The sequence below is a fragment of the Battus philenor genome, unplaced genomic scaffold (assembly GCF_028537555.1).
Source record: "Battus philenor isolate CCGP_79_NKW_IND1 unplaced genomic scaffold, ilBatPhil1.0.hap1 SCAF_27, whole genome shotgun sequence".
Lineage (NCBI taxonomy): Eukaryota > Metazoa > Arthropoda > Insecta > Lepidoptera > Papilionidae > Battus > Battus philenor.
The window spans coordinates 3,632,113-3,658,638 of NW_027181690.1; the positions used below are offsets into that span (position 1 = coordinate 3,632,113).

The 26,526-nt window shown below is 36.9% G+C and overlaps 2 protein-coding genes across 2 annotated transcripts in view; one reads left to right on the top strand and one right to left on the bottom strand.

The window, feature by feature from the left end:
* The first annotated feature begins 967 nt into the window (after positions 1-967).
* On the top strand, positions 968-5,033 carry LOC137925530 (S-adenosylmethionine mitochondrial carrier protein homolog). Its single transcript, XM_068768987.1, has 5 exons — positions 968-1,228; positions 1,910-2,030; positions 2,488-2,633; positions 3,618-3,872; positions 4,662-5,033. Exons 1-5 carry the CDS (start codon positions 1,178-1,180, stop codon positions 4,935-4,937), a joined length of 849 nt encoding a protein of 282 aa, XP_068625088.1. The 5' UTR covers positions 968-1,177; the 3' UTR covers positions 4,938-5,033.
* Positions 5,034-7,661: 2,628 nt separating this feature from the next.
* Positions 7,662-26,526, bottom strand: part of Rhp (rhophilin) — a 113,125-nt gene continuing 94,260 nt past the window's right edge. The window contains exons 5-16 of the mRNA XM_068768892.1: positions 16,245-16,398; positions 15,943-16,084; positions 15,107-15,198; positions 13,991-14,140; positions 13,210-13,368; positions 12,920-12,998; positions 12,540-12,641; positions 10,920-11,034; positions 10,557-10,684; positions 9,519-10,030; positions 8,485-8,639; positions 7,662-7,867 (exon numbers count right to left, since the gene is read on the bottom strand). Of these exons, the coding sequence (XP_068624993.1) occupies positions 7,702-7,867; positions 8,485-8,639; positions 9,519-10,030; positions 10,557-10,684; positions 10,920-11,034; positions 12,540-12,641; positions 12,920-12,998; positions 13,210-13,368; positions 13,991-14,140; positions 15,107-15,198; positions 15,943-16,084; positions 16,245-16,398 (1,954 nt within the window). The 3' untranslated portion in view covers positions 7,662-7,701. The remainder of the gene's footprint in view (positions 7,868-8,484; positions 8,640-9,518; positions 10,031-10,556; positions 10,685-10,919; positions 11,035-12,539; positions 12,642-12,919; positions 12,999-13,209; positions 13,369-13,990; positions 14,141-15,106; positions 15,199-15,942; positions 16,085-16,244; positions 16,399-26,526) is intronic.

The window sequence follows — 26,526 nt, forward strand, 5'->3', positions numbered from 1 at the left end:
ATAATGCTTAGCTCCATCTGTGTGATGAAATCATCATCATCATCATGTAAGGTAGACGCCCGCTGCAGGGCTCTGCCTGCATCTAGCGACTTGCTGCGACTTTGACCTATGTCGTCAGTTTGCCCACACCACCACGTTGCATCTACCGGCTCGAGGTCGCCACTCGGGAACTTTTCGGCTGCAACTGCCATCGGTTGCACGAGCGATGTGTGCAATCCTGCGAGCTGCGTCGATAACCATGGTCCTTCTGAGGATCTCCTTATTTTTGTTTCGATCTAGCTGTGAAACTCCGTGCATAGCTCTCTCGGTTTTTCTACATGAACTTTCTTATAGAGCCACTGTAAGCGACCACTTCTCGGACCCATAAGTCTTTACCGGCAACATACACTGGTGAAAGACATTCCATCTTCAAGCAATGCGGTATTTTGGACGAAAAGGCGTTTAGTAGTTTCTCGAAATGGTAGCAATAACAATATGTATATGTAATGTCCTTGGGCAGGCGAAGTCACGAAACCTTTAAGGTTGAAGGAAACTTAAATTCACATATACGCAGGAAAATGAATAATATTACATATTTTTGTCTCCACAGTTAATAAAGTTCTCATTTACTACACTCCTATAAGCAAGGAAAGATAGAGATGAAGTCAACTATTGTAAAGATGTGTTTACACTTTTTTAATACATAAATGACCTTTGACATGACGAAAAATACTATCTAAATTTCTTTGTTAAAGGGTTTTGATTGTTCAAAAAAACATTTAGTATCAAGGCCTACTGAAGGCCAAATAGATGACACTACAAAATGTTATTTAGGAGAAACAATTACCACAAAAGAATAAAGATAAGTGGGTATAAGCGCATGCTTAATTTGTTTTGACAATAGCATATAAAATAATTTACTTTGTTCGATGAATATTTAATATTTACTTATGGTCACACAGATCTGAAGTGTCACAGTATCGTGCTACTGATAGCGACCATGTTGATAAGGCGGCGAACTATTATTTTTAAAATTATTATTTTAATTACTTTATGTAAATAAAAACATAGTCGCTTGTTACGTAATTAATATCTGCTAATGCTAAGAAAATATCCAAATAGTTTCATATCTTATTATGTAAGAGGTTATAAAAGTTTTAAAACTAAAATTGAAATATCTCGAAGTGTATAAATAACTATGGATTCCAGGGATAAGACAAAGCCTAATTCATATATTGCACCACTGTTTGTAAGTTCATTTTATTTTAACAATTAAATTTAAAAGAAAACAATTAAACCTTTTCTCATGTTCCACTTGGATTTTACTGAATCAGCTTCTCATCAGTACTACATTTTTGTTAATAAAATTAACTGTATTTGTATTAGAGATGGACTTTATATTTGAGGATATTTTGTCAAATTTCTGTTTTACATCAACTATACACAAGCAATCGCTTACCATGGTTCCTTATCACTTATATAGTGAGCCTTTCTTCCTTTAACCTTTTCTTGGGAAGAAAGTTGAACAAATCTTTTATGACTCTTAAGTTTATGTATATATAAATGGAAATTTATTCCACAAGATCTTAAACTTACCTTTTCTCAGTAAAATTTAAAAGTATGTTACTTAATGAATCTCATTGAAGCATTGAAGAATTTTTATGTGATTAAAATATGAGGACCTTGGTTTGTTGACTCATTGACATGGTTCTTATAATAAAGCTCATCTCAAAGATTGTTAAATTTCATTTTAAAAATCAACTGTTAAGTTTTTGTTGAGCTCATGTGGGCAGACCAGCATTCTGACACAATGCCCATTAGATTAAAGATATTTTAAAATAAAATTTGTGGGGTTTATTTGAATATAAATATTTATATGTAGATTAATACAAGTTTGTAGTAGTGACAGGTTTCTTTGCTTTTTTTGTAGGCAGGTGCACTTGCTGGCATATCAGTAGATTTGACTCTTTACCCATTGGATACTTTGAAGACTCGTTTGCAGAGTGAAAAAGGTTTTCAGAATGCAGGAGGTTTCAGAGGAGTTTACAGAGGTATGGTGCATATATTGTATTGAGATGGTATTTCAAATGATTATGCAATAAATATGTTCTAATTGTCATCTGTGAAATAAATTGTTGCAAAGATCTATACAAAAGTACACAGTGGATGTAATTTTTAGTAATTAACTTTGTTTTTTTAACATGTTCTGTTTATAAAACCAGTGGCATAGTGACTACCAATTCTTAATAATGAAATTATTTAATGATGCAATTTAGTATGGTTAAAATAGATTAGTATATTTTTAGATAAAAACTCCTCTTGAAAAAGTTTGTAACTTTGTAGTGATCTGTAAAGAGATCTTCGTAAGTATTTCATCATCATTGTCACCATTTCAGCCATAGGATTGCTCTATTTGTCATAGGCCCTCCCCCCATAGATATTCAATAATGATTAATGTTTGTAACTTTGGTTTAATAATTAGTAATAAAATTTTAATTGATTGTTTAGGCTTGGCAACTGTGGCAGCCACTTCTATGCCAACAACAGCACTGTTCTTTGTAAGTTATGAGGCTACTAAGAACCTGGTCCAGCCGTTAGTGTTACCGCAGTATGCTCCATTAGTTAACATGTTTTCTGCCAGCATCGGTGAGGTGGTGAGTGGGCCATATAATGTTTAATCAGTCATTAAATGTAGGCAAATATTATTTTATACCTCTTAAAAACAGTTTACAAGTACTTTAAAACTTGGTTGTATATTACTGAATGTTTTACAGAAGGAATCTCTATAAATATAATGTCACAACTACCAAATTGTTACTTAGGCACCATAGTAAACACGTCTTTTCAATACAAGTGGCATTTTAATTGGAGCCCTATCTTGATACATAACCATTCATCCCATCCAACCAACCATTTAATATGGTTAGTTTTTGGAAAGCTTCAAAACAGCATAGTGTTTGGAGACGAAGGTCTTTGATCGGTGAGCTTAGTTGGTGATGACTTATGTATTGGAAGCGTGATCATTTACAATTAGCTATGCTCGATGTTTCACTGAGGGATTGCGTCAGAAATGAGGAGATCTAAGCTCACCGACATAGCTCAAAGTATTGCTTATCTAAAATGGAAGTAGGTGAAGCGCATTGCACATGTAATTGATGGCCATTGGGACCAAAAGATTCTCGAGTAGTGACCACGGTAGACGCGGTGTGGGTAGGCTCTTCACTACATAGACCTAGGATATATTCAAGGTCTGGTCAACATGATCGTCTTTGGGAGAAGCCTATGCCTCAGTGGGAGTCTATTGCTGATATGATGACTCCCATGTGACAAAAAGAATATTAATAACAGGAAAAAATTGTAAGATCGGTGTTTAAAGAGTTGCAGTCAAATTACTCGCCAGGTTCTGTTTGTTAGATATCAATTTTCTAAACTTGACAATAGTAGTATAAGGAGAAAGTTGGACAAATAATACTATGTATAATTACATATTTAAATGTACATAATATCAATGTTTTAACTTTTTGAAGACGGCAGTCTTTTATAAAGAATAAATACATATTTGTTTTATGTAATCCTAAATACATTCTAATTTAAAATTTATTTTTATTTCTGTAATAAATTTCATTAAAATTTTCCAGTTAGCGTGCCTTATAAGAGTGCCAACGGAGATAGCAAAGCAAAGGAAACAAACATATGTTGGAATGAAGAAACTTAGTTCGATTTCAATCCTGATGGACGCGTACAAAGCAGAGGGACTCCGGAATGGTCTTTACCGAGGATTCTTCTCCACCGTAGCCAGGGATATACCATTCAGTCTTATAGAACTGCCGATTTGGGAACTGCTGAAGACAATGGTGAAGGAAAGAAACAATGGTGAAATTAGTGGACTCCAGGTAATTGCAAATAGTGCTTTTCATATCTAAATAAAATATATTTTTAATTTAATAATTGTTTTGAAATTTTAAATTATGTTTTCATGATTTTAATGTTTATTTCAAATAAAGTTGAATCGGCTGTTCTCGGCAGATCTGCATTCCGATCCGGTGGTAGCTTATATTATATAATATAAAAATAATTAACGATTCAAAAGTGCGTCTTCTTGAATAAAGATACTTTAAATTTGAACATATCGAGGATACTTTTTCTTTTTTAGACAATTTTTTAAAATTATAATCTTAATTAATTGTAGTATAGTACACGGCGTTTGCTTTGGCACATTAAACAAAAAAAAAAACCTTTCAAAGCACTACTGTATAGACAACGCTTTACAAAACCAATCCCAGCCGATCTTTGAAAGTGATTCCCATTTATCTTTTGTGTCAAATAAATTGCCGGGTACTATAGTAAATTAATAGATGATAGCTTCAATATATATTTTAAAGCAAGGCAACTTCAAATGTTTATTGTCACCTGCTAATTAATCTTAATTATTACTTACATGAAGTTGATATATCTTAACAATGATCAATTATCCACGGACCGGCAAGTGCAGCGAAGGACGTTCACCTACAAGATGGACAGACCTTGTTAAGGTCGTTGGAAGAGGCTAGAGGCTGGCCACTTTCAACTGGTCATGGATATCTATGTCTAGCACCGGACTTCCTATGGCTGAAGTGATGATTGTGTATATACATATCACATATATAAATAATTTTTCGTATTAATGGTTTGTTTGTCCTTAGAGTGCATTTTGTGGATCCGTCGCCGGAGGGTTTACCGCTGCGGTAACCACGCCGCTGGATCTGGCCAAGACCAGGATAATGCTGGCTGAAGACTACGCCGCGACCAGGAAACTTCGCATCAGACCTGTTCTCACCGCAATCTACCTAGAGTCAGGTTTCAGAGGTCTATTCGCTGGTATGGTACCCCGGATGACCGCCTTCACTATCGGCGGTTTCGTCTTCTTCGGCGTTTACGAAGACTCGAAGAAATTATTCGAGAAATATTTACTCAGATAACATTAGTGTCGGATTAAAATCGACGCGATTAAATCGATTTTAAAACTGTGATATCGATTGATACCTGGTAATTCTAGTTGTTTTATAGTTGAATTCAATTTTATTGTTAACATGAATAAATGTTGATTTTTATTACATTGTTTAGATTATTTTTTTATATATATTTATAAGACAATATTTCAAAACTTATTAGGATAAATTCAAACTAACGAAACTACAAACAAACGAAAATTCCTAACTGATTATTCATAGTTAAGATGGAATATCTTTCGGACAAACAAAATATAAACTTTATTCTGAGACACTTATACTAATGGTAAAAATGTTAAAATAAAGAACACGGTTATGTTAAATAAAGTATAATATCGACAAAAAAAATACAATCTTTACAACTTGTCGTTACAATTAACACTTACTACCGAATTTTTACACCGATATACATTATAAACTAGACAGCATATGGATGACTGACCTTTTCGGTCGCGATCAATGTAACCAGATTGGTTTTGATCGATCACAACCAAAATTACACACTACTTTATTCAGCCTGTATACATGTGCCGTACACGAAGACGCGCTTCATTTTATAATTCCTCACAGAGCTGTATTCACGTAAAGAAAATAGTGACTCATTAGATCAGCATACCAAATATTCCACGTATGTGTTTTCTGTGAGAAATATATTCTCAGATTACATTCATATCGATTTAAAATCGATGCTATTAAATCGATTTTAAAACTGATACCGATTATTACTTAGTAGTTGTATTATTATTGTTAACATAAATAAATGAAGATTTCACTAAATCGCTAGAATTATAACATCTTGTATCTTTGGGGCTTTTCTTATAAATTATGCAGGCATAGGATCTACTCCATAGATTTATATTAGGACTGGTTGAAAGCGGCTTGTCCTTGTGGGTCTTGTGCTGCGCTTGCTGATCTGTGGTCTTTATTCCACATCATTAAAGTCCCCGAGGGTATATAGCTTGCTCACTGCCTCTTTGCCACCCCGCTGAGCGTTTCTGTCTTCGGATCTCCTTATTTCTAATTGTTGTGTTATTATATTGCTTTACTTTAAACAATTTGATCATGTCTTTTATTTTTATTATATAAATTTTTTTTACTATCTAAAGTATTTCATATAAACATAAAAAAACCGTAACAACTGTAACGTGTTCAAACTTACTCAATTGTCATATTAATTTTGGGGAGCTCGTCACACTATAAACAATATAATAAATTGGAAAGTCATGTTCATATTAACCAGTTCTAATAACACCTTCAAAAAGTAAAGCGCGAATCAGTGTTGTCTATTTTATTTTTGATAAAAGGCTATGGTTGTCAACAATGAGTCACTATTTCTTATCAAAAAACACCACAATTTTTCTTATACTTTAAATATTTAAGTACATTTCATGACGACGAATACACCGATATATCAAATACTACATAACCAGTGACTTCCTTAGTCAAAATTAGTGGGTAAAGGTGTTTGTTGATTATATTTTTATATGTTATCTAAAGTTTATTTCTATTATTTACAAAGAAAAATCTTTTTGTATGTACCAAAACTTGTAATTAATATTTCTATGATACAGAAAATTGAGGAAATAAAAAAAAATCTTAAAACATTTACAATGAGATGACAGCTATTTCTATTATTCGCACCACGATGTCTTAGCATGGATATGTCATTCCTTTTTTGTATTAAACAATATTTAGAATAAAGAAATGTAGATGTAGCTGGAATTTTACGTGAATAAATCAATTGTCAGTTGTCTTGGTTTTAATGTTAACTCTTGATATGATAAAATTCTCTTTACTCTTCATACAGATTTTCAAGCCGCCTCAATATCCTCATATTTCCAGTATCCCATGACAAGGTATATCCACAATAAAAATACTATACAATGGAAATGATTATGGTCAAAGTTATTTTTACATCTACCCTACATATTGTTTATAAAGAACAGACTTCTATTTATAGATGCAGTAATTAAAGGTGTAACAAAGAACATAACTTCGAAGTTAATGACTTAACTGGGCACATCTTGAGTGAAAAAAGATGTGCCAGTTGACAACCACCATAAGCAGTTATACATAAGACATTTAAAATTATAGTAACTTACAATTTGCCGTGTATTGGCGTTAATGAAGTACGTTCCGAAATATCTAATAACAGATAAATAAAATGACTAAACTATAGAATATAATTTTATAATTTAAAAAATATAGAGAACAAAAATAAATTCTTTCCTTTGGACGTTCATAGCCAGAATTCTAATTACGTATTTAGATAGCTAAATACATAACAGTTTTAAATTCCGAATACCTAATATAACCGATACCGATATCAACATAATCACAACATTGACCGCAATATATAATAAAACATTTAAGTGGTTTTATGTCAAATTGACTTTAGATACCAGTGAAAAAAAAAAAAACAAATGTCAAAATATAAAGAAATATTTTACGCGCTTTTTTGTGACATTTGTTTTTCATTGTTATATCTTCGAAAATTTATGTAATCCATCTACTTATGTATGATTGAAAAAAATTTCGTGGTCTCATGCGAGTTGATTTACAGGGTGGGGTAGAAAATGGATAATTTTGACTCCTGTAAAAACAGAATCTGTTTCCAATAATGTTTCGCGATGTGTAAAAAATCCAACGAGTTCTTTAACAGCGAATAAAATGTTTTCACCCTGTGTAATAATAAGACGGTGTGTCAAATAGAAGATGTGTCCACGCATAAGGGTTATCTGTGGGCGTGAGTCGCGTGCGTGGGTTGCTGCGCGCGGCGGAACGGGTTCCAAGAGGGAGCGCGGCGAGGCGATCGCGTCGTGTTGGCGGTGGAACCGCTGGAAGCGCTAGAGGCCCCCGACACGGAGCCCTGCTGCGAGCCGCGGCCCGGACCACCCGGCGTGTGCCCATTCTCCTCACGAGCCTGTAGATAACATTCCTGGAGTCAGACTGCAGTTTCATTGATTCAGTTGAAAGCGTGAATATGGTTAATTATTACAACTGAAATTACAAATCGTATCACTTATTTTGGTAATTGATAATATAAGCGATCCTTACAAAAAAATATGTACCGATTTAATCACTTGTTGATAAAGTACGCTTCATTATATACTTTTTAAATTTAATTAAAGACATAAAGAACCCTAAAGTTCTTAAGACACTAGATGATTTACGTAAAATATCCTAATTGTAATCCTAACGCTATTGCGTATCAAATTAGTCTAATAAGACTATATGTTGCGAATTATATGTGTAGTAGTCATAGGTTTTTATGAGACTATTTTTTTTAACTTGGGACATGAATTTAAGGGCATTGGGATCATGTAGTGTTGGAGATAAGAATTGAGGAGTGCAGGGAACGTGTAATATCTAGTGCTGGAGGGGGCAAGAAAAGAGTGGAGAGTGCGAGGTGTTGCATGTTGTGAGGGGTGTCAGGGATATGTTAGAGAAGTGAGGTTTCAGGTGTTCGTAAACGTGTAATGGATTGTTGGACAAGTCGTGAGGTCTGGTTGTGAATACCTTGGTGGTGGTGCCGTCCATGGGCGTGGCAAGGCGCAACGTCAGCGCGGGCCCAGCGCGCTGTATCAGCCGTACCACCTCCTCGTGAGAGCTCCACTTCACGTCCTGGTCGCCGATTGATATTATGAAGTCGCCCTCCCTCATGCCACCAATCTGAAAGCGTGATGGTTGTTTATCGGAACCATTGGACAACGAGTGCTGTTTGAGAACTCCGTGACTAAATGTTTTTTTTTCGAATCACAAGTGTTTTTTTTTTTGAGATAATCTTCGTGCTATAGTATATTTTTTGGTTACATTAAAATAATAGGTTTTCGTCATTACTTAAGAAGTTTTAGAAAAAGAAAATAATTACAGGGGCCTAAATGTGGAGAAATGTTGGACAGGGTAGTAGTTCATATCTCAGTTTATGGATTTTTGCAGAGGAATTTGACAGTAGCCTTTATTAATAGATGGTGGTTAAAGGCAGATGCGTTTAAAGTTAGTGTGAGGGACAAAATTGTATCTTTTTGCCTCTGGAATAACATCAGGTTGTGACATGAACAAAAGTCGCAGTCATAGGACTGAGGGAGTCTCGATCCTCAGTTATGGGGGGCTGTGCATAAGAATTACGAATTTCGAATTCTTACCGTCCATGTTCCGTTTTATTTGATGTAATTGCATACTTCAACCGTTTAAATATATTTTTTAACGTATGCAGTTATCGTGTGATTTTTCACAGCAGTGATCACAATGTGTTACCATTTATAACTAACGGCATTTAAACGCCGTATAAAACTCTGGGCCCCTAGCAAACTTACAGACGGCAGCGCTAAGAAAAGACAGCCGCTGGGGCCTTAAGGTTTCGGAATGGAGACCACGGAACGATAAACGCAGTATAGGCTTTGCACTAAATAAGGAATACGCAAGTTTTTTATAGTAACAGTCGCTTCTTAAAATATTTTCTGCTTACATTTTTCCCAATGATTTATTTTATTTGCGTTGAAGTCTTCTAAAGCAAATGAATAATTGAGAAAATGTGCCAGGAGTACTCACGTCGGCGAGGGAGTTGGGTTCGACGGCCGCGATGACGACGGGGGCATCGCCGCGCACCGCGAATCCAAAGCCGTCATCGTTGTCGGCACCCGCCACGCTGTGCTCGCTTGCGGCCCTCCGTAACTCCCTTTTCCTCTCCCTTCCGTTCAGTTTACCCTCCTCCGCGTCGCTCCTGTACTCGTAGCGGTCGTAATCAATCACCTTCGGGTGGTAGTCATAGTTGTAGCTGGTGATGTAGACGCCATTCTGCTTGGTCACCCTCTTATCCTTGTAGTAACCGCTGTTGTCTTCAGAGTGGTCTCGTTTGGCGTCGTCATCCGTCCTGCCGTTGCGACGCTCACGGCGCGCCTCCCTCCTCTTGTCGCCGTTCTTGTGTAGCTGCACCAGGCGTGGGGCGCTCCAGTGGCGCTTCGCTGAGAACACGGCGATGGGGCCGAGCGATTTGAATAGGTCCTCCACGCGGTGCTGGGCGAAATCAGGCAGTGTCAGTGCCAGCTCGAACTTGGATGAAGCTGTCCAATGGATTATATATATTATGCTAATTTGAACATAATAAATGCAAGATTAATGACATCAACAAATTGTAATATTAGCATTTAGAGACTAACTATCCAAATTCTGGCACAGATTTTTTTAAAGAATGAAAATTCCCAACCCAGTAGCAGATTATGGAGAAACGGGATCCATAACACTTTTTCAAATACAATTACTTGTACATTATCAATTGCCTTGACATTTCGAAGGTGCGAGAAAAACTTAGAGAAAACATAAATATTTGTTCATTATTTAATAAACACGGAATTATCATCAGGTAAGAATATAACATTTACCAGTAGTTTTAGTGGGTTTTTTGTGGCGTTCTACTTAAAACTTCGATTGGATTAGAATTAAACTACGCTAGATTTTTTTACGTGAACGACCATCGACGATTTAGTGAGTAGGAATCTCGTAACATTATACTTCCCTCAGGTATCCTTTTGTGTCTACCCAGAAGATTTGCTTCCTAAATGTTAGAAAAAATGGAGGGATAGTAGTTACGTAATATGGCGGGGGCGTCGATGATGTCCGCGAAGTCGGGCTCCTCGGTGCGGCCGCCACGCTCGCGTGCCGCTCTCTCTCTCTGCGTTTGCACCGCTCGCGCCAGCGCCTCCTTGCCGCGAAGCTCCCTGCCGACACGTATTATCTTTATCATGTCACCCTATACACGCAAGGCATAAGACTCCTCAAACATCGCCACGATCACAGGTCGATGTGCAAATCCGTCGACTTCCTGCGCCCTTAATCATATCGTCGGTCCACCTAGTTGCAGGCCCACCCATGCTACATCAACCGGCTCGTAGCTGCCATTCAAAAACCTGTAATTGTTAATATTGTATAAAAATAATGTGATGCGTAGCTTACCGACACATTCTTTGTAGCCGGAGGGCTTCCTCGTAGAGTGCCAGCGCCTCCGCCAGGTGCGCGCGGCCAAGAGCCATCGGTTCCACCTCCGTGAACCCGGTACCGGATCCTGGACCTATAATTGATAAATAATCACTTTTGTAAGAGGAATAGGTGACAGCATGAAGACACAACAGTCACAGATACTAGGGAAGTGATTTATTTGATACAATTAGTGTGTACAAACAGGTAGGTACTTCTTTTTTTATTTAATATTCTTTATTGGACACGCTAGAATACATTTACATAGTTTTGTAATAATAAACAATAGAGTAGAATGCGCGTTTTTATCACACGAGGCAATATCTTACAGACAGCCATAGAATGGAAATGGTAGAAGTAAATAAAAAAATAATGGGTAGTTAACGTATACAAAACATACATTCATACAAATGTAAACATACATACTCTTGTGAATATTATATATACTTATAACAAAATAAGTTGCAATACATATTACGGTATAATACACATTATAAATGTAAGACAATAATAAAAACTGATTTGGATCGCACTTGCCTTAGAAAGGATAATGACCCCGTAGTGTGGTTTATGCGAGGTCCTAATAAGAGGGAGTAGTAAAATGAACCCCTAATGTCCATATGAACGGAATATATATCAATATCTGTCAAACGATAGCGCGTTGTATAATACTGGCGCCAATTATGTAATATTATTGTAGAAGAGAAGAACTTCATGTCATTTGAAGATATTTGTTACTCTTTTATGTTTCAAAAAAATAATAATGCGTTTTTCTGTTTTCAGAATAATGCTTTATTGTTTTTTTGAAGTATATACCTACATAGTCGAGAGAAAGTGCCTTATTTAAAGTTATTATTGTCTATTGCTTTTAAAAGTCTATTCTGAAATATTTTAAATTATTAGTTAAACATCTCAAATACCAACTGCTTTGCTGACCGGCGACTGCAATGGGCGCCATCGTAACACTATTATTAACAGCGCCATCTATGAAGTGTAAATGTCAAACAGCGACTGCTTTACCGACATTAAGGGCGGCTCAATACAAAACAGAATTATTAATGAAACTGTTTTTTACATATGTAGTATTGGTCGTCCTGGGCAGTCATCCCAGAATGTTAAACACATTTCTAGTATCCCCTTGCGAGTCCTTGGGCCCTATCGAGTATATATAATTCTGCACCAGGGACACAAACACCGTTGATACATTCGAATTTCTCAAGACGTTGCGCCTGTCTAAAATAACAAAGTTGTCAAGGAACTGTATTCTTTAAGTGGCTTAACAGCCATGCACTGTTGGGTTTTATTTGATTTTGCTCTTTTAATTCCCTTTACATTAAACGAAAGGGAACAGATCGCACTTTTTGTTACTTCTTTTCTTTTGATATTTTTAATTGCATGTACTTTTATACGTAAATGTACATAATAGGTATTAGGGCTTGCTTGAAGTGTGGTGATTGCCTGAGAGGTACGATAAAAATTTGGAGGAGGGTGATAGATGGGTTTCATAGGGAGATGACAAATAGGCGTTGTTGGCAGTGAGGTATAGTGGAGGCAAGAGGAATAGTGGAGATGGAAATGGGGTTTTGTGATTTGTCTCACCATTGGTGCGATCGGGCGCGTGCAGGGAGGCCAGACGCTCGGCGGCGCGTGGTCCGCCCGGCGAATGCACTAGCGCCACCCCACAATACTGATGAGCCAGCGCTGGGATTCGAAACAAAATTTTTGATAATTACAAACGATTTTGAGAAGTAATCTAATTTCAGTGTAAAGTGTACTTTGTAACTTGCTTATACCATTTTACTATGGGTAGAGGCGAGTTTTAGGAATGTGGTAGAAATGTAGCAGCAAGAGGTCGAGTGGTGCAAGCTTTGAAAGAGGTTTATGAGAAAAAAACTCTGGTAACCTCTAAGATAAACCATAGTAAACCCATAGCTATTAGTAGCTATGGTGTTTAAACCAATAAAAATTATAATCTTTACCTTTATAAAACTCAGTCTTGACGTGGACCAGAGAAACCCACGAGTATGTTACGTAGTTGAACACGCCCTCTGTCTGCATCTGAAACGAAATGACAACATTCAAAATCATGTAACTTTCATTATTTCACCGATATGACGAACGTCTGACATTGGACATAGGCCAGCCCATAAATTTTTATTTAGTCGGCAATGGCTCGTTAACACATATATACTACATGAACATATTATTCATTTAAGAACTTGAAATACAGTTGCAGTGCTCGTGTCTCTAGATGTATAGTCGTGGTCACCTTTTCGTAAAGCTGTCCATAGACGTGTGCAAGCTGTGCACTCTCTTGCGCCAGGTCGAGGCACATGTCCAGGTCTGCGTGCAGCTGTTGCTCGCGACCGCCACACGCCTCGCGCGCCTGCAGCTGCAACTTCTCAAACAGGCATTCGCGGGCTTGCGCCTGTTTGGAAATGAAAATTCAAGTTAATATAAAATAAAATTCGTAGTGACAATATTAGTGAAGTAATTCAATTTCAATATTTTAAATAATCTGAAAACATCACGTTTGTCCTGAAACATCATTTTTAAGTTCAAACGTTAAACACTGTGTTGGTATAATTTATAGCCGACGGCACAGAATCAGTTTTTTTATTTGCCTTGTTCTGCTGCCTAAATGGCCTTTGCAGATTTCGCGGATACGAGAGGGTAGGGCGTTGAGGGCCTAGCCTAACACCTCATTAAGGGTGTCATAGCTCAAGTGCTCCCTGGGAAGTCTCGGTTCGAGCTGCTACATACTACAATCTCACCGGATTGGGAGGCCGCTAAGCTCTTAGTTCGCTTCGGTGATAGTTGCGAGGCGTCTCAAGACCTTGTTACTATGTCTAATCTAAGATGATTGTTTGGAATTGTTTTGTATTCAAAGTGTGTAGTTATTGACAAGGTCATGCGTTGTTAGAGAAGCAGGCTCACTCGTTGTTGTTTATAAATACTGCGTCTGAATTTTTTCCCTTATGTCTATTCAGTTTATGTATATGCGTAGAAGAAACTATGGTGTGTGAGTGTCAAACTGTGGAAGTACCCACCGTCATGAGCGCGCCGAGCACGAGAAGCGTATCTGCGGCAAGGTCGACAGAAGGTGCGTTGGTGAAGTTCTCGTGGATGTAGCGCAGCGTGCCGGCGGCTCGCAGCAAGGCATCCACAGCACCGTCCAGCCCCGCGCACGTCTTGCGCTCCTATGGACATGACCAGCTTTTATTCTCACTCCCATTAAGTCACATGGCCACAACAGACCTACCACGATGCCATATCCAAGAATGATGAAGCAGACTAACAAAAAAATATTACGAAGATATAAATAAGGTCTTCAAGTTTTACAAAAAAAAAACTCAGTAACAATAAATGTAATACACTACTTAATTATAGCCACAGAGTAAAATATTACAAAACAACATCTTTACATTTGCAGTTGTAGAGTATGTGATATAATGTACGTGTACAAAATTCTCACATGTTAAAATAGAGGTTCTTCGAACTGGTAGCTAGGTTAGTGAATAGAATAAGTTTTGGATGTCATTTTGTCGAACTAATGGGGGCTAATATTCACCTCTTTATAGACTTCATATATTGTAGCGAGATAAGATCAAAATTAGACAAATTCTCTGGTTATCCAGCCTTTACTAAATTTAATACAGGGAAAATTTTAAACTAATCATAGTTTTGATGTAAAGATTTCTCTCAAATTTATTCATTTAATAATGCAGGATTATTACTTATAATATTATTGTAATTTTCGTGAATATTGCATAACGTAAAACAAACAACACTGACATAGAAACTTAGCGATAAAAACAGAAGGTAAATCACCTGCCCTGTGCAACACTTCATCATCATCATATCAGCCGATAGACGCCCACTGCAAGCAATAGGCCTCTTCCAAAGATTGCCACGATAACCCGTATTACGCAGCTCGCATTCAGTGACTTACTGCGATAATAACTATATCGGTCGTCGGTTCACTTAGAGGGGACTCCTACCAACACTGCGTCTACTGGCTCGGTCGCCCGACGATGGGCAATGTGCCCTTCACTTATTGTGCAAAACTTAGTCTCAGAATATTCTTTTCTGTTTTAGAGTGTATCATTATTTAACAGATAGCATTAAGCAATTGCAACGTGAAGAGTTACAAGTGATGTCTATACCTGCCTAGCGCCAATCTGTGTGTAGATGCCGGCCATATTGAAAAGCACGCACGCCTTCTCGAATGCAACAGTACGCTGGCACGAGGGTACTCCTGAAAGTTAAAGGTTTTGTCATTTATATATTACTATAGGATCAATTAGATACGTTGGCGACAATAATATGATAAATTCGAATTAAATATTCTCTAAATTAAAATGTTTAGTTTGTTCTATTAAAAATATACAGAGCTTACTACATTACAAGCAGTCATCATTTCTATGATCATGTCAGTCAATAGTCGCTAATTTTATAATACGAGCCTCCACCAAAAATCGCCACGGTAGCCGGTTTTGGGCTGCCCTCATTCAACTAGCTTCTCGTGACATTGATTATGTCATTGGTCCATCTATTGGAACCAACCCACGGTGCGTCTACTGGCTCGTGGCCGCCACTCGAGAATATGCATTATTTAAAACATAATTAGATATTAGTAATTAAATAAGAATAATAAAGGATTTCAAGGTATTAGAAAGTATGAAATATATAATATATTATATATAATATAAAGTATATTATGTTATTAAAAACAAATATTCAAAATACTTTTTACACAAAGCTTTAACTAAAAAACGGTTCTCTGCAACATTCAAGTCCCGATAATTTACGTAATAAAGAGTTATAATTTTTATTAAGAATTATATACTTAAATACAAAAGTCTGCTCATTTCCTATAATCTTCTCTAAATCAACACAGTGTCTTAAGCTCTTCGTCGAATATTTTATCAGCTACGATGCCATTCCAAACTCAGTTTGCGTTCTACCTTCTGGTTGTTGGAGGAACAGGATATGTAGATACCTGTCAATGAGTCGAACCATTCGAAATAGACGCCGAGCGAGCGGTCGGGTGGGAAGAAACGGCGCTCGATGTAGTACAGCTGGTTGTAGTACTTGAAGAGTAGCGCCACGCCCACTGCTGAACGAATCGGCGTCCGCATGGCCTGCAATAAATAGATTTATTCTAGCACATTGTATATTTGTTACTTCGTTAGGTTATGGAAACACACGCCATATAAATTGACACCAAAGCCGCTTAGCTTAACCAAATACTCAAGAAGCTGTTTCTTTGCCCGGGATGTCGCGACTAAACAGGTGTCATACCTGTCTCATATCCATGAAGTCGGAGATGGCGTCTTCGTACGCCGCGGCATCCTCGCTGTAGTGTTCCAGGATGAAGTCCTTAAAAGGCTCCCTGAAGTCAACTTCTTTTGTCTCCTTCAGCCCCAACGGGATCATCGGCATTAAGCATTCTTTGCTGGAGACAATAAGAATAATGTAGTATGTATTGGCAAGTTGTAGTAGCAATAGGCAGGCCACTTAGCGCGCAGAACAAATGGCCGCTGGCATTTTAAAGTTCTGGAATGACCATGGACTAGAAACCGTAACGTTGGCAGACGATTCTGTTAAGGTGGTTGGAAGATGCTTGGTCAGGCCGCTTCCTATCGGCTCTACTGGAAATCTATGAGTCTTTCGTCCAGTAGTGAACAACGTATGGCTGAAATGATGCTGAATTAGTGTAACGTAGATGTTATCATACAACCGTCAAAGCGCTAAAGAAATTATATGAATGTTTCTTCTACAAAACGCTCTCTTTCTGCTAAGCAGTACGTACTGCATAATTATTTTTCATTTATAAAAACGTCGAATCTGGTAGAATAATCGTACATTTGATATAACTTGTATCTTAAGATGGTTAGCCTAAAGCTTATTATGAAATATATTTTACCAAGTTTTTAGTTTAATGTACTTCCAAAATAATTAGAAACCTTTATTATTAATATTGTCATACGGCATACATACATATGGCACACAAATAAGTAATCAACTTTACGGATCCTAGAGAAAGGTATAACAAGCTTATCTTTACATCTTTGCATTGATAAATGTGTTTTCAAATATTCAGGTTTAAAAATAGAATACCTACAAATATATTTAAAATAAATATTTTTTAATTAAAAAGTAATTCTTTATTTTACGTAAAATAATTTTGCAAGTTATGTCTGCTTCCAATAATTAATGTGTATCGATATATAAATGTAAAGCTTTATGTATCGTAGATATCTAATTATACATTAAACATGGTTGCGTCGAATTATTTGTTGCAACAAATTAGATCTTAGTACGTGGTAACAAGGGTTATTAATGTATATAATAGATGTGTACAAAAAACTACGCGAGTATCGTCTAGGTGATTACAGAGAATTCAGTAAGAGGTTATAATGTAAAGCGAGAGCGACGTACGAATATTCTATTAAAGTATTCTACTTACAAATAAATATTACTACGAAAGGCATTGTTTATAAAGCGTACGAGGGCCAAACTGAAAGTTTTTAGAACTGGCAACTTAAAAGCATTATATTAAAAAAATAAGTTTAAATTTTGAAAATAGAACTCTTTACCAATAATATTGAGTATACATTTCATTCATTTGTCATTTGTTTTACGATTTGGCGGCAAATTGAAAATTGTCTGTGCACGTCAGAATGAATTTAAGCCGAGAAAATTTTCGTGCAATGATTTTTTATGACTTTCGATGTCATATAAGTCAACAAGAAAGTTATGATAGACTTCGATTGGCTTTTCACGATGAAGCCCCATCTCGTGCCACAGTTTACAACTGGTTTAATGAATTCAAACGTGGTCGAACTAATCTCACCGATGATTTGCGTGAGGGACGGCCTTCAACAGCGACGACTGAAGACAATATCAGTGTTGTGCGGCGTATGATAGAGACTGACAAAAGAGTGACCTATCAGCAGATTCGGACAAGTCTAGGCATAGGTATGAGTCAAGTGCACAAAATCCTCCATGGACATTTAGCGGTCAGGAAGCTTTGTGCCCGCTGGATACCGCATAATTTGACCGAGGCTCAAAAACTCCGCCGTGTTGATTGGTGCCGAGAAATGATCCAAAAATTTAACGGAGGTGACTCAAATGCTGTGTTCGACATACTAACGGGTGACGAAAGCTGGATTTACTGTTATGATCCGGAAACCAAAAGACAGTCTGCTCAGTGGGTGTTTCCTTCCGAAGAGTTGCCAACTAAAGTGAAGAGAGGTCGAAGTGTTGGAAAAAAGATGGTGGCCTCGTTCTTCGGAAAGACAGGTCATTACGCGACAGTTGTCTTAGAGGATCAGAAAACGGTTAATGCAGAGTGGTACACTAACAACTGTTTGCCACTTGTCTTGGAAAAAGTTCGAGAGAAACGACCTCGCAGCAGGATCCTCCTTCATCACGACAATGCCTCGTCGCACACCGCCAGGCAAACGATCGACTATTTGGCGACCTCAGACGTGGAATTACTGGGTCACCCGCCGTATAGCCCCGACCTCGCACCCTGCGATTTTTATTTATTCCCGAAAATAAAAGAAAAACTTCGAGGAAAACATTTTATGGACGCCGAAGAAGCAGTGGCTGCGTTTCAAAACGCCGTCGAAGAGACCCCTAAGGCCGAGTGGGCAAGGTGCTTTTCTCAATGGTTCCATCGAATGCAGCGATGTATTGATGTAAATGGACGCTATTTTGAAAAGTTATAATAAAACTAATAACTTGCTAGAATGCTTAGTTTTTGATTTTCTAAGAACTTTCAGTTTGACCCTCGTACGTAGTGAAAAACGAAAAGTAATTTTCAGATTACAATGACACATTAAACAGTATACAGGGTGATTGGTAAAAGATGTAAAAGCATTAAAGGAGCCAATATATACATTATTTGTCAGCAAAAAGTTTTTACACCTATTTTCATAGTATGTAGCAGTAGTCGTGCAATAAAGTGCAACGTCCGCCAGCCCGCGATAAATGCGCGTGCGGAAAACAATGCGAATTACACAACTACCACCCTTAAATCACTCAACACGTGTTTCACCCCTTCACGGGACATCATCAGGAGTAATGTTACACCGATTAGTGCACTCGGTGGACTAATCGGTGTAACATTGTCTGCCGCACGCATATTTATCAGCGAGCTGGCGGGCGGTGCACTTTATTGCACGACTACTGCTACATAGCGGAAGTAGCTATATATTAGTCCTTTTCTTACTAAGGATGGACTTCCGCAAAATAACGCCTGAATCTATTAGATATAAATTGATTACTCTGAAACTATATTGGAATGCGACTGACCAAAAATTTCTGGCGGTTTAAAGCTTGCAAGGACAAATAGTAAACAATAATCATTTAGTAATTCGAATTATGAAAACGATTTTTCTTATTATATTATCAATACGTTATCTATTATTTCTGAAACCGTTGATTACTGGACAGGACGTCCCGTACATTGATTGTCATTAAATTAGCTATACGTTCATTGCTTTAAAACTTTTATACCTAAAAACAAACACTCTGTACATGTCAATGTGGATATGTCTTCAGAATTTTTCCATTTCTGAATTAGAATAAGGATACCTATACGTTGTTAAAGTGACAGATAGCTGTGCATTTTGTGCTTTAGTTTATTGTATGGAGACGTCCTTTGAAAGAATTAGATTTTCAAAATTAAATAATATAAAATGAGTATTATGGCCAAACATGTAAATCTCCGCTATTATTTTCTCCAAGGCTTTTCCGTTTTCGAAAAACTTTATTGAGTCGTGCACGGTGGTGTTCTTTTGCAACTACGATAGTCCAGTGAGTTTCTGATCGTCATTTTATATTGTCTACAATTATAAGCTTGTCCAGATTTTCTGAACTTCTCGAAGATTCTACACAACAAAGTGTGGATAGTCAAGTTTTGAAGATAGACTAATTAGTGCAGTGTGATTTAGTAATTTGCGCTCTCCTTATTACTTCACCATCACAATCTCGTCGAGATATTATATTAAGTACAATAAATTCTACAACAAGAAGCGTATATGCTTTACGTGTTTGGATACATCGTTTAAAAAATCATTATTTTTTTACATTTTTATGTTACTTCGCACTTTGTTCAGCGATGTTTAATATTACAGTACAGTGCATTTACTTATGAAAGTCACACTCCAAAACTTATTAAGTTGTTGGTGATGTCCTGCTGTCAATTTTATACTCTTATTAATAACTAAACTAAAATAAATTTCAAGGAAAGACATTGCACAAATATTCAATACATTTTGAATTATTTTAATGTTTAATAACAAAACTACTAACTCCAAAACTTGCGTGAGTACATGCACAACAACTTTACTACAGATTATCATATGATCAAATGGATAATTTACAATTCCATAAAGGACATACAGACAAACATTCAACTTTAAATACATAGATTGCAATTTAACTTATGATAATTGTTGCAAATATAATCACTAGCGCTGTCAGACCAATACCACTAGTCTCTTAAATTGCATCTCATATAGCTAGTCATTTCTCGCCATATTAATAATTTTTTCAAAGTATCATTATATACAATAATCGCTACCGCTTGTGAACATAGTTGCAGCTTTACAAAATTATGCTTCACACGTCCGCGCGGCAGGCGCTCATCGATCTATCAAAGAAATAGCGGGATGTGTAATTCATTGCGACAAAAAATCGCACCTTGTACGAAAGACATTTCACTTCTCGCCCGGGGATAATCGTGTTGGTACGCGGTGAATCTTCGCGATTCAACGAAATAAGATATTTTAATTTTAAACAATTTTTTTATGTTCATCAATATTATCATTTATCATTTCAGCTGCGCGTTTTCCGACGACCTTAATATGAATGTCCTACTTTAAAGTCAGCGGTCATCCGTTCAGTGCGCTATGTGGCCTGTGCACTGCAAATACAGTTTATCAATCCGCTGGGCCATATCGCGGAATTTCGTTAACAGATCTCCTCATTCCTAATTCAATAACCGAAAAAAAACAACAATGTTATATTAACCCTGTATATATCTCAATCTAATCAGGATGTTTGAAACTCACTAAGAGTTTCAAACATCTGATCTAAGAATTGCTGACAACAATCTTTGGCTAATTTTGTTTTGGTGATTAGATTCACAAGTGTTTTTCATAAACTTGAGCAATTTTATAATACAATTTCAATTATAAGTAATAAAAGCTTTACTCCAGTGTTTCTCAACGTGAGGCTCACGCCCCAAGAAGGGGCAATTTGATTATTAACGGAGGCAATTAGAAAATGGCGTCAATACATGTAACCGTATCGCTTTAATATAACAATCATCTATGTTCCATATGAAAGACGTAAAATTCTTAGAAAGAATAGGTGGTTCATGGCACGAAAAAGGTTGGAAAATACTGGTTTACACGGTAGTAAGATTTATTTATTATTTGATAGTTTTTAGTTTATTGCGTTATAATTTTAAGACATTACAAAGGAAACACTCCGTGGGAAGTGGTTGGTATCCCAATTAGGAACATTACAAATGCGTAACATATGTTTACCCTATTGAATATATTTATCGACTCACCTTCAACCAAGATAAGCTAGTTCAGGGAAATGAGTCAATTTAGAGCAAGGTCTGACCTTCTCCGTCTCCGTCTGCCTTTTGAGTGATAAATATTAATTGTTCTTTACGAATGGTGGTACGGATAATTAATAAAATAGAGTTTAGTCTTTCAATCCGTTCTCGACTGGTGAAAAAAATTCCTTCTCTAAGAAATTATCTAATTTTTTATTTAATTTTAATCCATGTAAGGTAAAATTGCAGAAGGTTCTATGAAATGCAAAATGGCCGCTGGGGCCTTAAGTAATCCAAGTGCAGATCGCGCAGCAGCAAGCACTGCCAGGGTCTTCTGTTCACAAGGTGGATGGATGATATGATTTAAGGTCGTTATAAGACATAATAATTTCTTTGCAATATTTTTTTCCCCGTTTGTTAGATATGACTATAATATTAAGTTTAAAAATTGTATTATCTGCTGGGATCAAACCCGGAGCTAAGAACGCAAGTCATTGATCAATACTAAGCTACAACTGGTGATAAGTTGGTATTCATCTTCATCATCATTTTGTCAACCGGTAAACGCTTACTGCGAAGAATAGGTCTCCTCCCACCACGATGACGGGTCTTGCGCCACCCGCATCTAGCGACTTTCCTCACCCTTGACAATGCCGTAGGTTCACTTACTAGGGGCCTATTCACGCCCTGTTTACCGGTACGTGGCCTCTTGTGCCCCGCGAAATGCCATTTCAGACGGGAAGTTCTTCTAGTCACGTCGGTTACGTCGGTTTTTTTGCGGATCTCCTAATCGAGTTGATATTGTACTCAATTAAATATTAAAACACATGAACAAATATTTAAACACGAGAAAAAGACTCGCGTGGGGAGTGTTTTTTGTTTTTATTGTATTCCACAGTTCTATTGCACTAAACGTCTTTAAAAGTGCAAACAATTTTTATTGAGCCGTAAACCATAATCTACCTACATTTTAATTACACAAAATGGCGGCCGCATTTGCGCGGGAATTCTCGTCAAAGCCGGAAACTGATTATGAACGCTCTTTCTGAATTATATTAGCGAGTGAATTCATTATTCTCTACTTTAAGTCGTTAACAGGATTTTGATCTTTTAACTGTTTCGCCTCATGTGAAATTATGTCATTATATATTTATGTTACAGTTATTTTAACCGGTAGAATGAGTCAGTGATTTCTTGATCGGAACAAACAAATAACATTTTTTTCTATACGAGCACAGAGTGTCAGGACGAACACGGCAAGCTTATAAAAAATTTAAAAATCGTTTATCCTCGTGGCCGAAACACTGATTTTGAATCATGAGTTTGCAGACAGCCACCGGTTGATCAGTGGAAAGAACTATGTGTATGTGTATATAGTCCATTGTGGTATAATGGTGTGTGTACCTACCATGTGATCGTGTGAAATATTAAAATGTGTAATAATGTTAAATTTCCTTCGATGTAAATTTCATCTGATGGACGTCTGCTAACGAACAAACATAGATATATACCTATATATATTCGAGAGTCGACAAATATGTCCTCCCCATAGGTTTCTAATAGCACCGGTTAAATAATCCGGATTCTGTGTCTTCCCGAGAATTTAACGAGGTTTCCTGTCCACCTCGTGGTCAGACGTCCCACGCTAAGCTCTATAGGCAGTGGTCTTCGCGGGCTGATTTAAGCTAACCGATAGGCTAACTTAACATTGCTTTGACTAATAAATACCTTATCTCTCGCGGCCAATTTTGATCGGCTTGGCTGGACAGACTTCATGGACCCCTATTTTTTTTTCGATTATTATTGATACATTATTATTTTTTGTAAGACAAATGCATATTAAACTATAGGGAAATGATTGGACTTCATAACAACCACATGGAAGGTTAAATATTAGCTTAACCTTTCGTGTGCTCTCAATGACCCAGTCACGTTCCGTGTTAACTGGAGCACGAACTGCTTCATCACGTCAGAGGATATACGCCCGGTGCAAGGCATAGGCAAAGAACGCAACGATGACCGGTCTGGCGCTGCCGTATCCGGCGGCTTCCCGCGACCCTATGTCGTCGGTCCAACCGTGTAGTGGGGGTCCCCGCTCCGCTACACCCCTACCCACTAACTCCTTACTGCCAGATTTTAATTATTTTATTAACATCTAAACAAAAAAAATACAATGTCTCGGCTGCATCGATTGTGGATAAAAAAAACATAACCACGCTAGTCTTCTACATATTGTTATATGGTCCTGAGACTTGGTCTTTAAGAAAAAAATATGGAATTCGAAGTTTTCACTTGTCTTTTCACTATGTGCTTAAAGCACATTTGTGAGTTTTTCGGTCACATAGGAAAGATGATGACAATCCTGAAATCATCATTAATAGCTAAAGCAATACACACCGCCAAGGACTCGCAATGGTAACGTAACATAGTCACATAGTTGCAGGCGCATAGTCTCTAACATTTAAAAAAAAAACGGAAATGATTCTCTGTAGGGATATGACGCAAGGATACGGAGAATACGGTAAAAAAATTTACTCGTTGTATCATCTACTTCCTATTGAAAATCTATGGGAGGTCTGGACATATCCAGCATTAGACATCCTTCGATTCAAATGATGAAGTTGGTCACGCCGATATGGATATTATATGTAGATATGGAGATGTATGTTAAAATATAAGTGAACTATATAAGGTAAAATAATGATAAAATTCATTTATTCAACATTGGAACTTTTAACAGAACTCTCATTGATTGTCAACCTATTTTTTTATTTAATTTTTAATTTGTTTTATTTTTAAATCTACTCTGCTTTGCTAGGTGTCATATTTGTAGTTAGCAATTGTCACAAACAATTGTCGTATCTTAAAATTTGTTATTTGTCAGTGAGCTTTATGTAAAATAAAGTAAATAAATATTCGTGGAGAAGAAGCAGGAAAATACTCTAGGAGAAGAACAGGCAGGAATATTATTATTTTTATTTTATGTAATTAAAGCGCGCGATTGACAAATACAATACAATCTGTTTCTTTGACTATTTATGTAGTAAGTTAGGAGTTTAAATGTTTTGACAGAAATATTTTTTATTTATTTGATGTGGTTATGATAATGGCAGTTGAATAATACAAGTAAGATTAGACATTAAATACTTAAAGGTTTTTTTGTTTTGTTGATGACAAATGAATCGGTTTATGTATGGTTAATTGTTTCTGTTATACTTTAATAGGCTTTACGCTTAAAAGTAAGTGATTCGACAGCTGCCGACGCGGTGGGAAAGTGTGCTCGACGCTTTCTAATTGCAGCGGAAAAATCCTAATTATCTCGTCCATCGGATTTATCGCTTTTCCCGCTGTTACAGACGGTTCTAAATTTAAAGAGTTTTTAAAGCAATAATTCTTTTAAAGTTATCATATTTAAATAACGAAATAACCGGAAAGGCTATTTAAAATACGTATAATAATGATGATAATTAATCTGTTATACAGGTGGTCCGGTGGTTGATTTATGTTTTGAAGCCTTAATTAAATATGTAATTTTTGACACGTAACATTAATAAAAGCATAAGAACGATTGAAAAGAAATGCGGATTTAATTTATTAAAAAAGATATCATCCGAGTGCGCGTTCGTCGCGTTGCATACACTGTTCAAAACGGAGCCCGTACATAGCTGTATAGAGTGGTTTCGAGTGGGTGGAACTAAGGTCGCGGCAAGTCGCTTAATGTAGGCAGCGCAAGACTAGTCGTCGTGGCGATCTTTGAGAAGGCCCAATGCTTTGAACTGAACGTCTATCAGCTAACATGATGATGATGATATATAAATATATTAAAGATAGGAATAGAAAAAAACTTACTCAGAATGTTGTTGATTATTCTCAAGTCGGGACGCATTTGTAAACTTCGCAGCTTATTTTAAAATAAAAGCTTTAATTATGTGGGAGTTCAGTTTAATTTTAGTTTTAATCAAATCCTCATGATGTCACAAATGGTCATTATAAATGATTAAAAATGTAAAATGGGAACGCCTTACAATGTACAGGTATGACGTAATCTTACATCTAAGGCTACAGTCCCATTCACCAAGCAACCATTGCTCGAGAAAACGTACGTGTGTATTATTTTCACCTGTCCAGTTAGTGTTGCAGTATGTGAAATAGCGGCCCATTGTACTATATATGTGTGATTACGGGTTGATTTACAACGATAGCTAGGCTGCAATTATATTTTGTAATCCGTAAAAGAGTCACGGACAGAAGCAATTTACTATTTTATTTATAATTCGAAAATATGTTACAATATTGCATACGATTTTTTAATTTTAACATTATATAAAATTGCTAATGTAAGCGTATGATGCTATATAGTATTAGATGTGTCATATGAATATGAATGATATGTTTATATGAATTATACGTAGATAATAAAAAGAGGAATTGCAAATCTGAAGTGGCAGTGGGTGGAGCACATCACTCGTGTAACCGTTAGCCTTTGGGGCCGAGAGGTTCTCTAATGGCAACCGCGAGCTGAATGACGCGGCGTGGGATCCCCCTCTAGGTGGATCGTCATAGTTGATGTTGCGGGGAGTCACCGCGACGATCATTGGCCTATGCCTAGCAGAAGGCGTCGATATAGCCCAGCGGATTGGCAAATTAAAGTAGCAGTCAGCAGACCACACAGCGTGCAGTACAAATTGCCATTTGGGCCTTAAGGTTTTGGAGAGGAGACCACGACTATCAAACGCAGCGTAGGACATGCGATCACAAACTGGACGTATGACTTTAATAAAGCCTTGTGGGGGAAGGCTGTGAGGTCTATGTGTAACAGTGGACATCTTATTGTCGAAATGTTAAGGATTACACAAGGCCGGTAATTTCATGTAATCCAAAAAGAAAGTTATGCTTAGTTATGTTCATAAGGTTGTCGATCTGTAACAAAATGTATGACGAGTAAAAATATATTTATAAAAATTTATAGCATCTCTTTCAGTGGAACATCAAGTATAATGA